The sequence below is a fragment of the Hydra vulgaris genome, chromosome 02 (genome assembly GCF_038396675.1).
Source record: "Hydra vulgaris chromosome 02, alternate assembly HydraT2T_AEP".
Taxonomy (NCBI): domain Eukaryota; kingdom Metazoa; phylum Cnidaria; class Hydrozoa; order Anthoathecata; family Hydridae; genus Hydra; species Hydra vulgaris.
In genome coordinates, this window is record NC_088921.1 from 23,843,115 (window position 1) to 23,861,345 (window position 18,231).

Genomic DNA, 18,231 nt, shown 5'->3' on the forward strand with positions numbered 1-18,231 from the left:
GGAATTAAAGCATTAATGACTTTATGAATTCAGGAGACAATGTAGGATGTGCAGTTTTTAGCGGGGAGGCAGTGAACATCAGCCATCACTAGAGTGACTATTACAAAGAAAATCTTAAAAGTAATCGCAGTCAGTTGGTAAGTTTAGGAAGTGTGATGATAAATTATGTGATAATAGATAGTGATGATGATTGAGTGTGATGATAGGTAGTGAAATGTGGGATCAAGTAAATCCTATGTAGAAAAAATATGAGATAATAAAACCATTTAGTGTAATGAGCATTCAGTGCATTAAAGTCACCAATAACAGCAATGCAGTAGTGGTGTAGTGGTAGAGCGCTTGCTTCATTAGCAAGAGGTTCCGAGTGCAATGCCCACCATGTCCCTAGTTGTACCGCGCATTTTGGTGAAAATTGGGAATAATTTTCACCAAAAGTAGTGATTAGTTTCATTGGGTAAAATTTTCTAAAATAAGTTACTATAACAAATTACTGGTACATATTACTTTAACAAATTACTTTTTGTTAAAAAAGTGCGCATTAATAGTATATTTATACTACAGCATTCGTGTTTTGGAGTTATAGAGTTGGGAGAGGATTATAACCACAAGTAGCCTCCTCATCTGTAGTGGCCTTCTTGACCTTAAGGAGGTGAATTGCAAAAAAAAAAATATATGTTGGCTGATGAATAAAGAGAAAAGGAAAGGCAAAATAATAGTTCTTATGCAAAAAGAATTTTTACAGTTTCTAAAGGATATATATAAAATAAATTTGAAGTGCCATTCTAATGGCTCCTGATGAATACAAGTAGCATATTAAAAACTGTTTCAAAATTTTTTTTTAACTTTAACTATTTTTATTATCAGCTCATAACTAATCAACTAATTTTAATTATGTTTTACTCATAAATAAATAACTAAAGTATGTTAATGATTAATTAGTTAATAGTTAACTAATTACTACTATTAATAATTATTGACAAACTATAAATAAAATATTTTTGTTTTGCATTTTTTGTAATTTTAAATTTAGGTTGTAAATTTGGTACAGAAATATACCAAAATAATGAAGTATATATTCCAGCTGTGATGTCTGGCTGCCTTCGCTGTATATGTAAGGTAATATAATAGTTGCATGTATTATACAATTCAAATACAATGTTTTGAAATAGTTTAATAGACTCTAAATGTGAAAAATTGATTATAAAAAAATATACAATTAACATTAGAATGTTACAAATTAATTGTTCAAAATAATAGCTAGGCAAGGTGAAATTTTTCATGATTTTTTAGGTTTAAAAAATATAAATTCCCCAAAATTACGGGCAATTTTCTGAAATACTTTTTAAATCTGTTAATTTATTTTTTGAGAGTATAATACATTAAAATGGCCAGTCAATCAACACAGTTAAAAAAATTGTGTTGATCCAATATACAATAGTATTAAGGCCTGTACTCAAATTTAATACTTAGTACAGTTTCCATGACAAAATTAATAAGTTATTAGAATGTTTGTTACAAACAATGGGCATAAATATCCCATGATGTAAAATATAATTTTGAAAGTTATAGCAGTTGCAAGTATGAGTATAAAGGCATTAAAAGTACATGTTAATTGTAGTAAAAATAAACAACAAATGCATGTCAGCGATATATGCAATATAAATCGTTAAAACCGCTAGCCACGCCAAAGGTGGAACTGTATTTACAACAAGCTTTAATTATGTTTGAAGGAGAGTCACACAAAAAGCAGAGATAATGTGGGCAGTTGATGTTAAGCTTTCAAAAACTTAATTACAATCAAGCACAAATAAATCTAAATTATTTGCTAAAATGTTTATTGATTTTTTTGGACAATCTTATTTTTGTTTATTTATTTTATTTTAACATCTTCGCTTCCAACAAGGCTACAAGCAACAACTATTAGAGTTAGAAGTTACTGGAAGAGTAAAGATAAAGATTGTAGAGCAAAATAATGGTTAACAGACGACTTTAAAGATTGCAAATTATATGAATCAGGAAAGCAAGATGAAGAAAGCAAATTCCAAAGAACTGATGTTCGAGGAAAAAAACTAGAGGAATAAGAATTTTTGGAGCATTTAGGAACAGTCACAGAAAAAAGATGAGACTTATTTGAATGACAAGTAACACGAGAATGAATTTTAGTAGATGGCACAAGAGACGCTAGCTCCTTAAAGCAGTGACCGTTATAGTATTTGTAGAGAAGAGAAAGAGAAGCTACATTATGAAGATGTGATAATGGTTGGAGGTTGGCTGCAAGAGCATGTCCAACTATGTTTACAAGGCGTTTTTGCACCTTATCTAAAAGAAGAAGGGCATCATTAGAAGATCCGCCCCAGATATGGTAATAGTATTCCATACAAGGATTTGAGATTTACAGAGATAGAGAATAGAATCCGGAGTAAGAAAGTGTTGGGCACAATGATGAGGTGCAACCTTAGCAGATGCTAATTTTGCAATGGATTTGATATACACTTTCCAAGAAAGATCGGAAGTAAGAGTTAATCCTAGAAGATGAAGGGTAGATGACTCATCGAGTGCATTACCAATCATAAATATAGGAAGATCTAAATTATTGCAATAATGATTAGCTGAAAAAAATTGAGTTTTATCTGAATTAATGTTCAACAGAACATTAATTCAGATAACCTTAGATGTGAGAATATCTGGAAAATTGTTATTGTAAATTAAAAAGAGTATTGGGCCAAAGATTGAATTTTGAGGAACCCCTGAAGTTACAGAATATGAAAAAGAGTGCTGTCCAGCGAGGACAACTTTTATACTACAATAGGAAAGGAAGTATTCAATCTTAAAGATGTTTCCAGATACACCGTAAGAAGAAAGCTTATGGAGAAGACCAGCATGCCAAACTTTATCAAAAGCTTTAGAAATGTTAAGAGCGATGACCTTAACCTCTCCACCTTTATCTAATGCACGATAAAACCTATTGGTTATTACTGTTAGCAAATCAGCTGTAGAACGAGAAGATCAAAATCCATAGCGATGATCAGAAAGTAAGTTATTAGATTCAAGATGATAGATTAAGGTTCTTGAAAGCCTTAAAACTAATTGCATTACTAAGCTAATAAATTTGAATAAAGTGTTGTAAGTTAACATTTTTTTGATGAAAAGTTATGAATCCTTGAAGATACTTCGGTTTCGATCTAATGCAAATTTTATGCATCCCAAGTGGGAAAGCAGAAATCATTGAAGAATTTAGATCAACAGTTCTTAAGTCAAATGCAATAAAAAGAGAAAACCTATCCAGATGTTAACTTCTCAATCAGTCGTATATAAAATTTTTCATGGAGGTCATTTGTAAAGAAGTAAATAAGAGTCCTTTAAAAAAAACAAGTATGGTTATCAGCAAGATCATCATATGAGTTGTGGTTATCAGGGAGATCAACGTATTAGGTGTGGTTATCAGGAAAATCAACATATGATGTGTGGTTATCAGCAAGATCAACAATATAAGTAAAAAATAAAACACAGGGCCATGGATAGAACCTTTAGAATGGAAGTTACAGGAAAGAAAGTGTTGGCCTAAAGTGAAGGGTGATTGGGCAGAAATAAAAAGGATTAGTGCAATCTCCAGAAATTTATTTATTTTTTTAAATTTGAACCATTTTCTAGCAGGCAGATAAAAAAAAATCAGTAAAGTTTGTTTTTTGTTAAATTTGTCACTTGTTAAATAGTTTAGAGAGAATATAAAAAAATTTCTGGATATATAAAAAAAGTGTTCTAGAGGTATAAAAGGGTTTTGGAGAATGATTTTTTAGAATGGCTCAAGAGCCGCCATAAAGAAAGTCGTGAAAAGTAGTTGTGTGTACTATGATGATAAGAGTGAATCTAATGCAAAAGAAGTAAGTCATAAAAGTGAGATTAAAGCATTGTCTTAGTTTCTAAAGAACATGGAAAAAATGAGCACAAGCTAGAGGAAAAGAAAAACCAAGGAGTATGGGTTTTCATTGCTCAGTCTAGTTTAAACACTGCAGATTATACGCATCAAATATAACAAATTAAGGAGTCTAATAATTAAGCTTGTCTAGCAAATAAATTAAGAGTCAGTTATCAAAAAGAGTGGGAAAAAAAACAAATATGAAAAGAGAAAAATGATTATATAAAAAAAGTCAGTGTTCACACCTGACTACACGACAAATAGATGCTTTGATATGCAAATATATGCTCAGGTTAAGTCTAAGCAAATCAAAGAATATCATCTATCAACACAGAAATTAGAAAACTTTGAACTTTAATTAAATAGCTATAACCAAATTTATTTAATATGTAAGATATATTTATTTATTTAAATATAATAATATATAAGAAACTTTACTTTATATATAATGATATATAAGAAACTTTTTACATTGACATAAATCTTGCCAATTTTGAATAATTTTCACCAAAAGTAGTGATTAGTTTCATTGGGTAAAATTTTTAAAAATAAGTTACTGAAACAAATTACTGGTACATATTACTTTAACAAATTACTTTTTGTTAAAAAAGTGCGCATTAATAGTATATTTATACTACAGCATATATAGATATACATTTAACAACTTTTTTTGCTGACCTAATTCCATACAGTTTTTTCAGAAAAAAGTAAATAACAATGAAAAAACTTATGCTTCCCCAACCCAAACCTTCACTCAATGTGGCTGCAACTTCTTTGCATATTTTCCCGAAACATTTGATGTATTAATATGCTGAAGTCATCACAGCTCCATAAATCAGTATTACATCAGGTTTACAAATTTAAAGACATAATAAAAGGTTTGTGATTAAATTTTCAATAAGTGTGATTAAAAAGACATTCATTACAAGTATCTGGGCTGAAGTATTTGATTTGTTGCTGAAAAATGTAAAATTTAAAAGTCTGAAGAAAAAAACCTTTCATAAACTTTAGATGTTTTCAACCTTGTTACAACCCACCCACAAGTTTTTATTGTCTAAAAGAAAGAAAGTCTAAATAAATTATATTTAATCATTTAATGATGCAGAAATTCCAGTAGTAAATGTTCTGAAGAAAATAATATAAGCAATGGTTACATTATTCCACTGAAACATGCAAGGATTGCTGGTAAGATGGTAGCTAAAATAGCTGAAAGCAAAGAATTATCAAAAAAGACTATGGCTGGGATTGTTGTAGCTGTATTCAATGTAGTTGGCAAGGCATCGGTTAGCAGATAGCAGTAATTTTGATTCCATATTGATTTTATACTGAATTGTCAAGAAATGTAGTTCCTACATTTTGACAGTAAAAGTGTAAACAAACAACACTACTATAGCACTTGCATTTCAAACAAATCTTCAAAAGTATTTAAGCAAGGCAATTGTAAATCTATTAATAGCATGTTACACAAGGTAGTTATACAACCTAATTTTTTAAATAAAATTTCTGTTGTAATATTTGACACCACACCTGTAAATGCAGATTTAAAAAATGAAGTAGTTCCACATTTTAACAAGAATTTTTGCATTATATCATAAATTGTAGAGGAAGTTTGTGTAAGCTTGTTTCTATAAGTTTTTGTATATTATATTGTATCAAGTCTTCTACCTTAGTATATCTTGTATATTATATTGTATCTTCTACCTTCTAAGCTATCAAGTCTTTTAGACTTAATAGCTTAGAAGGTAGAAGTTTATAGGACCTAGGACTATATATTTTGCTTGTACTTAGGACCATATATGTGTGTTCTCTGATAAAGAATTTGTTTGATCTTGAGGTAGATAGTTGAATTTACATTGGTGCATAGGGTTTTATTTTAGCGGTTGTTGTAAAAGATTCTTATCAATGTAAAAGAGTCTTGTCAATGAGTTTACCTGCAGTTTGTTTTTTTAAAGCATGGCCTATTTGTAATGCACATTGGAATTCAAGAGTTATCTATTGTTAAAAATGTATACTTTAAGTGGGAAGGAGGCAAATCCTTAAAAAGTACAAACTGCTTTTAAGAAAAAATAAATTTAAAAATAGGTTCTTAAAACAAAAAATCATCCAATTGAAATGAGTCAAATGCCAAACTAACCAACTGTATTCCAAAAAAACCTTCAAGCACTTTTAGATCGGCAGTTCAGTCAGCTGACCCTAATTCGAAGGGCTGTTTATATATGCATATATATATATATATATATATATATATATATATATATATATATATATATATATATATATATATATATATATATATATATATACATGAGTCTTACCTTAAAACATAGAAACAAGGTTGGCATTGCTGAATGCCAACCCTAATTCTGAAGGTTATATATATACATATATATATATATATATATATATATATATATATATATATATATATATATATATATATATATATATATATATATTTAACTCTTCCTGATGATCCAGCAATGGTGAAACTTCAAGTAGAAGAAAAAGTTAAAAAAGTGTTTTTTACTAATTTATATATATATATATATATATATATATATATATATATATATATATATATATATATATATATATATATATATATATTAGTATTTTTATGTTTTTATACTTGTAAATTTTTTTATTATTTAAGTTTGATATTTTTATTAAATTATATATATAACTTTATTGTTTCAGGATGGTAATATCAGTTGCGAAAAAATTGTTTGCCCTGACAGTCAAAAATGTCCTTCTCAGAATCGCTCTGATTTGTGTTGCAATATTTGTCAAGGTAAAAAAATAAAGTTTATAATAAAGTACTTGTAAATATTTTTTAATAAAGTACTTGTAAATATTTTAGTCATCTGAAAAAAAGTTACTACTATACTTACTGTTATTGCTCACTAAAAAAATTTACTTAAAATTTTATATATTATATTAAATATAAACTTAGTAGATCAAAATAATTTTTTTTTATTTAAATTTTCTAGGCTTCTTTTTTAAGGGCCACTCCAGCAGAGGCCTCTTTTTTATGTATTTTTTGGTGATGTAAACTCTGTAGGGTATCATATCAGAATATTAACAGTGTCATGTTTGTGTTGAAGGGGTCCTAAATTATTGGTTTTACTGCGTACATATTTTATGGATAGCCCTAAGATTATAGCACCATAAAATGGAAAAAAATTGTTGTTACTACCAAATTGTTTCAACTTAAAGTACTAAATATTACATTTTATTTTAAAAATTAGATTCTTAAGATTTTTACAAAACCTTTAATTGTGTTGTTAAGAAATAAAAAAAAATCAACAATAAGTTTTCACCCTACATCTAGATTTAGGATGACTTTTGAAAAGGTCAGGTATCAGACCTTTTCAACTATATCTTTTTTTTGCTAATATTAGCAAAAACTCTATCGTTTTTTTGCTAATATTAGGATCTTTGAGTTTTTATTGAACATAATTCTAATATGTTTCTTAGATTTAACAATTTACTTTCTGACAATCAATACCAATTTTAATTCTCTAATTCTAATGGTGATTTGTTGAGCACAAAAGAAAGGTTCTATAGAGTGTTAAATAGATATGGTGAGGCTAGGGGAAAAGTTCTTTACACGCTCAGGTTCAGAGCGAGTAGGTGTCACGTAGGGGGGGGGGGGATGCTATTACAATTATTGCTCAGACTAAAAAAAAGGTCCTCATTTTTTAAAATTTGCCAACTGACTGGTCTACATTTGCTGACTGACTGTCTAAATTTGCAGGCTAACTAGTCTAAAGGGTTTGCATTAGGCGACTGACTTGTCTAAAAGGGTCAAATTTGCCAACTAAATGAACAAAAGATTCATTGATAAGGGGTGTCATACCCCCTCCCCCATTCTTTCGCGCCGGCCTTGGATACATTAAAAGCTTATAACAAAGTTTAAATAGTCTGGCTTGTTGGTCTTCTTATCTTGTATATGGCTTTAATACTGTGTAACCATTAGTTTTAATTTCTCCCTGCATTAGTTTTTATTTTGTTTATACTTGGTTAAGTATATGGTATTTGTCATTTAAATAAATATTTGATAAGTAATATCCTCCAGTGAAAAAATGCAGAAAAATTAAAAAGAAAATATAAAGTAGATTTTAGTTCAGCATATTCACAACATGTTTCAACAAAATAAATTACATATTTTAATCTAAAGCTAACGTTTTACAATAATTTTTTGACTTTTTACATTTATATTTCTCATTTGTTGAAATGTTCAAACTGAAAAATTTAATGCAGCAGATCAGCAAGTAATTGTTACTTACAGTAAACCATTAGTAATTGTTACTTACAGTAAACCATTAGTAATTGTTACTTACAGTAAACCATTAGTAATTGTTACTTACAGTAACTCATTGGCTATTTTAGATGAGACAAAAAAAAAAAATTTAATAAAGTGTTTTAAAAATAATTATGGAGCTTATAAAATGTTTATTACTTTTCCAGTGTCAACCCAAAATAATATGTTATATTTATCTATTTTTATTTTTTATTTTTTGTTATTCACCTCCTCAAGGCCGATAAAGCCACTACCGATGAGGAGGTTACTTAATAGTGGTATAACCCTCTCTCAACTCTATAACTCCGAAACACGAACTTTGACGAACAAGGCCGCTGCGCGGAGAAACAAGTTAAGCGCGGTACTACCAGGGACGTGGTGGGGATCGAACTCGGAACCTCTCGCTTATGAAGCGAGCGCTTTACCACTACACCACTACTGCATCTGTTTTATAGATGCGTTTTTTTTATAGTTTTATTATTGAAATATTTCTTAACTGTGTTAAATGTTATATATAATATATTTTGTTAATGAAATTGTTATTAAGATGATTTATAAATTTGATTTTGTCCTTTTTATTATTATTTTTTCAAAGTATCTGATTGCCTTTATTTTTTATAATATGTATTTATTCTTTTTATTTTTTGTAATATTTATTTATTCTTTTTGGCAGAATTTTATGCATAAGTATTTTTATTTTTCTTCGGATCAAAATTTTATGCATCACGATGATGCTTTTCTGCACCACGCCACATCACACTGCAGTTTTTCTTTACCACACTACATGTCACCAAAGATTTTCTGAACCATACCACTTCACACGACAGTTTTTCTGCACCATGTCACATCACACTATAGTTTTTCTGCGCCATGCCACATCACTGTTTTCTGCATCATACCTCAACGCAATTTTTTTTCACCACGGCACAAGTTTTCTGCACCACACCGTTGTTTTCCACCCACGCAGTTTTTCTACACAAATTTTTTTTTCATTATTTAAACTTTTTAAACTTCGTTTCTAAAGTAAGCTAAACTTGGTTTTTATATTTTTTTCATAAAAAATGTCTTAGGAACATCGAAAGACAAAGCACTTGCACTTGCACTAGAAGAATTAAACGGAACGGACAGTTGTCAAACTACAAATGAGTATTTGATCCAAGTATATGAATACGAAAGTAAACCAGCTGGATTTGCAAGGTATTTTGGAACATAGTTGTGTTGTATTGTTTTAGATTCAATACTTCCAAAGAATATTTACTTAGATTTAGCTTGATATTTTTTAAAATGTACAATCACAGGCTAATATATAAATCACAGGCTAATATATAAATCATTTTCAGTAGTGTAATTGATTGAATGTTCTAAGTAAAAAAAGCAATGTATGAATGTATTATTGGCTTTAAGTCAGAGATGTAAAAAAATTCCTTATTTTAAACCATTGAATTTAAGAAAATTTCCAACTTTTTTACAGTTCAAGGCACAAAGGGCAATGGTTTAGCATATTTTTACTAATTTGTTAAACATGTAGGTATTATTCTTTGCCCAGAGGCTCATAATGGAATATGAATAATGGAGAAACTATGCAATCTTTTAGCAATCTTGCGTTGAGTTTCAGAATTTGAAATATATCTAAGAAAATGATTTTATTCTTATGTCCTTTTTCTTTTTTATTTGATCCAAATGAGAAAGAAAATTTTATTTACTTTATTTTTTTTGTCATTATTATTATTTTTTTTTTTTACTTTCTTATTTTAGAAGTAATACAAAGAGTAAATGCATATATATTTTTTTTTAATAGATTTTTTTTTGATCGATCTCTTGAATCAAACAAGCTTTCAGAAATCCATACAGTGCGGGCAACCGAATTAAAAATAGAAGTTACGGTTAACAAAACAAGGGTCGAAAAAAATAATCTCGATTATAAACACATAGGCTCAATAAAGAAAAGTAACTTTTTATTATTTTAAAATATGTTGTAATAAAGATCTTTAAAATAAAAAATTTATTATACTTGTATATATATGTATATATATATATATATATATATATATATATATATATATATATATATATATATATATATATATATATATATATATATATATGTATATATATATATATATATATATGTGTATATATAAATATATATATATATGTATATATATATTTATATATATAAATATATATATGTATATATATATGTATATATATATATATATATATATATATATATATATACACACGTATTATTTTTCAGAAATTCTTATGAGAATTCATCGGAAAGAAAGGGAGTTAAGACGAGAAACTCATCAAGATTCATTTGCAAAACTTATAAAACGTTTTATTAACATGATAAGAGAAAAATCCGGGAAAAAAAAGTTATGCAAATCTTCTGAAGATAAAAAAATTTACCTCAATTAATTTCTTTCAACATTGATTAGTAAACGTTTTAACTTTAAAAGTTTTATTTTCTATTATTTATATCTTTTTGTTGCTTTATAAATATTAGTGTAATATAAATACCTTAAATTAATAAAAACGTATTTTATTTCTTTTTCTTTTTAATTGTACTCAGTTGTCCTACCCAAGTTGTACTACCCAAGCTGTCCTACCCAACTTCCTCCTGAGATGTGAGGAGGCGGGTAGGGTGGAGAAAATTTCCCTGACTAAAACCGATTATTAATTATAAGAAGACTTATTACTTTAACTAGTTACAAAGTTACCATTGGCATGGTAACCATCTATCATAGATACATGATTAACGCATAGCAACACACACTGTTGATCTTGTAACATGTTTTATTTTTTTTAAAAGTTACATTTACATAGTTTTATTAAAAGTTACATTTAACATGTTTAATTAATATTATAATGCATACTCAACATTATATTTTGTAATGAACAATAAGTTTTACCTTTAAGTTCAGCTAAAAAACTTCTGGATAATGAGTTTTACATTAATAATGAATTTATATGGAACTAGTTGAGAAAGTTACATGTTTTAATTCACTCATCATATTTCACCTTATCTCGTTATATTTTATAAACTAAGATATTTTACCCAAACCTACAAAAAGAGATTTACGCTATGGGTTTCCTCCAATCAAGATAAGGTATTAAAAAAGTTAATATTGAAAATGGGTTATAATTGGGGTTCATTATCGGTAAAACTTTTTATTAGCGTTTTCATTAATTTTTATTTCTCGAATAAATTAATAAATTTTGCCATGCTCTTAACTATGGATCAATTAAAAATATTGAAAAGATCATAAGGTATTTATTTTAAAAGAGACTAAACGACTTCTTTGTGAACAAGAAATTAATTTTGCAAAAATAACATCTGCCAACGTGAAATTAATCATAGATAGGTTCAATAAAATTGAAAATGATATGCTGAAAAACGCACTAAATATTAGGAAAATGGAAAAAGAGATCGTTGAAGTAAAGGAAGGAATAAACTTTTAAGAAGATATTATTATGAAAAATCTTAAATCTTAGAACTGATGGTGTCAAGGAAATTCAAGGCAAACCTTTTTGTGTATATAATATTACTGAAGTTTTGATCTAAAATTATTTTTGAATATACTCTGATAATTGTAAAACAGCTTTAACTTCTTTTTCTTTATCATCTTGGCGAAAACTACAACCTGATGCAAACAATAGTTCTTAGGATGAATATGATGCAACTAATGGCGTCAATCTTCTTTTTTCTCTTTTACTACTTAAAGTATCAAAATTCACACGAGGCTTGTTAGATACTAAAGTTAAATAAGAGCAGAGTTTTCTTTATCAATTGAAGAAGTCTGTAGATTTTTTCTATTATCAATTACAAATTAAACTGATGTTGGTTCGTTTTATGGCCATTGTTTGTTGTTATCTCCAAAACGAATATTAGAGTTATTTTGCATATATAGCTTTGTCGATAGATGCTTTATAAAATTAGAGATGTTATTAATTGCGGTTATATTTATACCATTTGCAACTGGATCCAAAATATTAGGATTAACTAAGTTCAAGTTTTTTTGTATTATATATGAACAAATATCAATATTTTCATGTTTTAACTATATAAAAATATGAATTTCATTTACGAAAATCTTATAAATAGGTATTTTAAGATGTATAAATGTTCAAACAAGCTTGTAACACTAATCTAGTCTTGCTAATTATTACCCAGACCAGTGGCGTACCGAAGGTGGGGCGGGGGGGGGTGGAAGGCGGTCCGCCCAAGGCCCCGTCTGAAAGTAGGCCCCCAAATGTTAATACAATTTATATTTTTTTTACTTCAGCCGGATTTTGTAATAGTCAACATTTTTGTTCTGTAATCATAATTGTTTACAACAAAAATGAACCTGAAACATGATCGTATCTGCTTGCCAAGATAATAAATATCCACAGCAAACAAACCAAGATGTAAGAAATTGAAATGACATCTTGGCCAATAACAACCACCGTGACTGTTTTAAAGCCCCTCCGCGAAGCTCCCCCCCCCCCCCACACACACAAACACACCCGCGAGTACCAATAAATAGATTCGCCCGCCCTACCTACGATTCTATGGTTCATGATGGTTCAGGCAGACGAATGTTTATGTTGTTTCGTTAATGTGATTAATTTACTCTATTATTCGGTACCTCAATAATTCGAGAGCAAATCACGTCTTCAGTTCGTCATCACCAAGTTACATGGTAAGTTATAATTTTATTCCTGCAAATAGGCCTAACAAGGCTGCGCGAGAAGATTTTAGTTATCAGGTTATAATTTTATATCACACATCGTTTTATGTTGAAGCCACATAAGGGGCCTGTCCTTATACACTATCCGTATTGTCAATTTAATTACTTGGTTTTTAATAACTAATTTTGACCTTAAAAATGAGTAGGCCTAGCCTATTTTGGTAAACAATAATTTTTATCATTAGTACGAAAACATTTAGTTTTGATATTGTTTGCTCGTCCTAACGAATTTTCCATATGGAAGGAGCTATTACCATAGGTGGCATGGACAAATTTAAGCCCGAGACCATGATAACATTCATCTTGGGGGCCCCAGATTCCGAAAACATTAAAACTAAAATCGATTTTTTTTAAATCCCCTATATTATTCTTATGGTTCATAAATCCAATTAATATCTAGCTTATTTGTGAACATTAATAAATATAATAGTTAAAATAAATATAATAGTTAAAATAAATATAATAGTTATAATAAATATAATTAATATAATAAAAATAATAATTATAATAAATATAATTGTCATAAGAAATTAAAAAAATATAATAAATATAATTAATATAACAAATATAATTAATATAATTAATATAATTAATATAATTAATATAACAAATATAATGAGTATAATGAAAATAATAAATATAATAAATATAATTAATATAATTAATAAATTAATATAATTAATATAATTGATATAACAAATATAATTAATATAATGAATATAATAAATATAATTAATATAATTAATAAATTAATATAATTAATATAATTGATATAACAAATATAATTAATATAATGAATATGATAAATATAATAAATATAATTAATATAGTTAATAAATTAATATAATTAATATAATTTATATAACAAATACAATAAACACAATAATAGTTGTAAATATAATAAATATAATATATATAATAAATAATATATTAAATATAATATACGTCAAAACAGAAAACACACAACTAAATTAGAGGCACATTAATATACAATAAGAACATCTAAATTCCCCTTTGAACAACTGCTCTGAAAATACTCGTTAAAGCATTAGCAATAATAGGCAATCAAACAATTCCCTTATAAAAATTCTATATGAAAATTCTAGAATAAACAACTCCCGTGGAGACAGCCAATCTCTGCCAACCTGTCTCTAAAGTAAAACCACGAATAATAACAAAAAATAATTCCAATAAAAAACGTTATTAAACACACCTTAAGAATTACCTAACTTTATTCGTGGAGACATGCGAAGCTCTGATGCGTAAATAGAACAATAGGCCATTGAAAACCTACAACGATAGAACAATGGAATTTTAAAACCAGAAATTTTACATTTTCATGTGCGCACATTTCACTTTAAATAGATATCTACTAACAAGCGAAGTGAAAACATCGTTATACTGTTACTTATACTGAAATTTTTCTAAGAAAATAGCCGAAAAATGTAATTCAAAACTTGACAGTTTTATCTTACAGTGTTTATTTATTAGGTTTGGTTCGTTTTCAAACCCATAACGCGAAGGTTTGTTTTATTTTCTAAATACTTTATTGTCTAAAATAAAACAATTATTTTCAGAGTCAAGAGACCTGTTGATAACATAAAACGAAACTATCCCAGTGGATAGGAAAAGAAGAAAAAACAAAAAGCCAAAGAACAAGAACTACAACGGTTGTCGGGTTCAATACTTAAATTTACTAAAAGGGCACTATTCCAGGCAAACAATGAAGCAGGGCCAGAGGAGGGTCCTGAATCTTTAGAAGGCCCAAGTACAAGCTATGGCCAACGGGATGCACAAACAAGTAATGAAGAAGAAGAAAAAGGAGAAGAAGAACAATACAAAAGGCAAGAAGAAGAAGACATAACCAATTCGATACGTTCTGAATCAGACGCAAATTCAGTACACAAATCAGAAGATTTAACATTAAATTATGATGTTGGAAACTGGCCCACTCCAATGCCAGATTATCTTAGAACCGATGTTATAAGACAAGGCAGTGAAATTTACCAGAACTTGAAGGGGCCAGTTGATCCAGTTCATAAACCAGGAGAAAATTCAAAGGGTCAAACTAGACAGCTGACAAAAAGCTGGTTTTACAAGAAGCTTCCAAGTGGAGAACAGATTTTGAGGAAATGGATGGTTAATTCTCATGAAAAAAAATCACTGTTTTGCTTTTGTTGCAAGTTGTTTGATAAGAACGATAATCCAACGACAATCGACAAACTATTGAATCCTGTGACAAACTATTGAATCCTGTGATGAATCAAGTTTCATCACAGGATTCAATAGTTGGTGGAAATTGAATCCTAAAGTATCAGATCACGAAAACTCTGAATTGCAATTAACAATTTTGAAAAATGGAAAACACTTAAAGCAAGGCTTCTCCAAAACAAAACCATCGACGCTGCTCACCAAGACGTAATGGAAAGAGAGAAGAAGAAATGGAGAGACATTTTGCATCGTCTCTTAGATATAACACTTTTTTTGGTAAAGCAGAGTTTGACTTTTCAAGTCCACAGGGAAGACTTTGCTTCTGAAAACCGTGGTAATTTCATGGAACTTGTCAGCCTCCTTTCAAACTATGTCCCTGTTTTAAAGGAGCACAGCATACGGCTTCAGCAATCATTGGAATCAGGATTGATTCCAGTTTCTTATTTATCGCCTGCAGTGCAAAATGAGTTTATATCTCTTTTAGACGATGCTGTAAAACAAGAATTAATCTGTGAAATCAAGAAAGCTAAATTCTATGGCACATTGTTTGACAGCACGCCAGATATATCCCACACTGAACAAATGAGTCAGGTAATAAGGTATGTGAAAAGTGACAATAGAAACGTGGAAGTGAAAGGACCATTTCTAGGTTTTATTCCTCTAAGTGGGAATAAGGCAGACTCCATAACACAGAAAGTTGTTTAATCTCTTGAAAAGGACGACTTGGATTTAAAGCTTTGTCGAAGCCAAGGATACGATAATGCCACGACAATGTCTGGCATTCATACAGGAGTACAAACCAGAATTAAAGAATCTAATCCAAAAACAATATTTGTGCCTTGTGCTAACCATTCGCTTAATTTATGTGGCGTATATGCTTTTGGTAGTGTTTCTGTTTGTGTCACATTTTTTGGAACTTTAGAAAGTGTGTACACGTTTTTTTCATGTTCAACACATAGATGGGAGGTCCTAAAAGAAACCGTTGGAGTGACAGTAAAGAGACTCAATGATACCAGGTGGAGTGCTCATCATGATGCCATGAAACCAATCTTCAAACATTTCGAAAAGTTGGTTAAGGCAGTGGAAAAGCTTTGTGATGCTTCTGAAAACCTAGATTCGAGAGGAGCGGCGGAGGTGTTGATGACAAACATTTGTAATTTCAATTTTCTTTGCTACTTGCATTTGTGGTACCACATTCTACTCGAGGTGAATCATGCCAAAAAATATCTTCAAATCGAAGGTATTAGCTTGGAAAAGTGTGTTGTGAAGCTGAAAAGCTTGAAGACCTTTTTAGTAGAGAGTCGATAAGTTCTGGTCCATAATGCTGTAGAATATGCAACCCAGACTTGTGCTGAAATGGGCATTGATATTGAAAGCAGAAAACGCAAGCGATTAAAAAAGATGATGCCAGGAGAAATTTCTAAAGATGCAGATTTAACTCCACAGGAAGAATTGAAGCGTGCTATGTTTGAGTGCATTGACCACTTTCATCTAGAATTAGAAAAACGTTTGACCTCAATGAACACTGTGTATGAAAAGTTTGCTCTTGTACACACAGGTAATCTTTTGAAGACAACTGATGAAGAAATTGTAACCTATGCCCATCAGTTTTCAGAAAATTTCAATGATGTAGAGGAGGAAGAAATGCTGCCTGATGTAAAGAGGCTTAGAAGGCATCTGAGGGCTTCTAGCATCAAATTAGACATTGCAGCTGCATGGAAATCCTTGAAAATGCTTCAGTTTATCATCGAAATGGACTTTCGTGAATCGTTACCAAACGTGACTGAAGCTCTTAAACTGTTTTTAACCATATGTGTGTCCGTGGCTTCTTGTGAGAGGAGTTTTTCTCCGCTCTACAATGAGCCAGTCTCGTTTGACGAGCTTGGCCATAATATCGGTAGAAAACGAAATTGCAAAACATGTGAATTTTGATGAGTTAATCAAACGATTTGTAGAAGTCAAGGCTCGCAAGAAAGCATTTTAATATGTTTCTAGAGGTAACTCTTTGCTGTAAATCTGTTTTTTTTAGTGTACATTGTACATCATTGTATTATCATTTACACTGATTGAATGCCGTTTGCATTGGATTCCACCTGAAATTGAATGCTTTTAAAGCATACTGTTATAAAACTTCAGAGCTGATAGTGGAAATTTATCCATGGTACATTATGCCACCTACACTTCATAAGGTTCTGGAACATGGATTTTAATTGCTGAGCATTTGGATCTTCCCATTGGAGCGTATTCGGAGGAGGCTCAGGAAGCACAAAATAAGGCCATACGAAATGCAAGACTCAATTACACATGCAAAATATCTAGAATTAATGTGATGCAGAACCAATTCCATTATTTACAAATTAAAAGCGACCCTGTCATCTCATCGATTGCTTTCAGGAACCCCAAGACATTTTCTGGTCCTAACCTTGAATCTGACGTACAGGACCTCCTCAGAGGAGATGAATAGTTTTTTTTTCTTTATAAATGTTATCTTTTCAAATTTAAACTTTTTCATTTAAAAATTTACTAATCAGTATATATAATCAGGGATTACATATTAATGCTTAATAAATAAGGTAAATATTTTTTTCACTTAGAAAATATTTTTAGAATAATTTCAAGAATCTAAAAATTAAAAAAAATTGCATTCAAAATTCAAGGGAGGAGGGGAAGGTAAGGGTGTAAGGAGAAGGGTCTACAACTTGAAAATTTTTTAATTTCCCACTTTTTAAGTTTGTTTTTGAATTGGAACAATATTTTAATAAAAACGTTTAATACTTTACAAAATTTTGAGTTTTGGCCGCATTTTGACCATTTCGCTTCACTGTGAGTCCTAACGGTTTTTTCACAGAGCACCACAGAAGTGCATTTAACAAGGAAGTTTACGCCTCTTTCCTTACCGTAACACAAAAATATGACCAGAGTTCGCTTCCAACCTAGATCTCCTGCTTCAAAACCAAGCGCTCTAACCACTAGCTCTTCGTTTCCGATTTGTGAGATATCCTACAATCCAGGTAATCAATTTACTAGTTATACCATATGCTCCGAAATTTTTCAATTTCAAACTT

The 18,231-nt window shown here is 29.6% G+C and overlaps 3 protein-coding genes across 6 annotated transcripts in view; all 3 read left to right on the top strand.

Annotated features, from left to right (window-relative positions):
* LOC100208376 (chordin-like protein 1) overlaps positions 1-10,767 on the top strand; it is a 52,222-nt gene extending 41,455 nt beyond the window's left edge. For all 4 annotated transcript variants that reach the window (XM_065790348.1, XM_065790349.1, XM_065790350.1 and 1 more), the window contains 5 exons: positions 1,031-1,116; positions 6,614-6,707; positions 9,290-9,416; positions 10,018-10,166; positions 10,477-10,767. In XM_065790348.1, the coding sequence (XP_065646420.1) occupies positions 1,031-1,116; positions 6,614-6,707; positions 9,290-9,416; positions 10,018-10,166; positions 10,477-10,640 (620 nt within the window). In that variant the 3' untranslated portion in view covers positions 10,641-10,767. The remainder of the gene's footprint in view (positions 1-1,030; positions 1,117-6,613; positions 6,708-9,289; positions 9,417-10,017; positions 10,167-10,476) is intronic.
* A 4,609-nt stretch (positions 10,768-15,376) lies between these two features.
* On the top strand, positions 15,377-15,871 carry LOC136075942 (uncharacterized). The gene has a single exon (XM_065789391.1). It carries the CDS (start codon positions 15,377-15,379, stop codon positions 15,869-15,871), a length of 495 nt encoding a protein of 164 aa, XP_065645463.1.
* A 66-nt stretch (positions 15,872-15,937) lies between these two features.
* On the top strand, positions 15,938-16,474 carry LOC136075943 (uncharacterized). The gene has a single exon (XM_065789392.1). The coding sequence runs from the start codon at positions 15,938-15,940 to the stop codon at positions 16,472-16,474; it is 537 nt and encodes a 178-aa protein (XP_065645464.1).
* Positions 16,475-18,231: the final 1,757 nt, after the last annotated feature.

Coding starts and splice junctions, on each gene's coding strand:
- LOC136075942 (XM_065789391.1), top strand. CDS start 15,377: ATGGAAAGAGAGAAGAAGAAATGGAGAGACATTTTGCATCGTCTCTTA.
- LOC136075943 (XM_065789392.1), top strand. CDS start 15,938: ATGTCTGGCATTCATACAGGAGTACAAACCAGAATTAAAGAATCTAAT.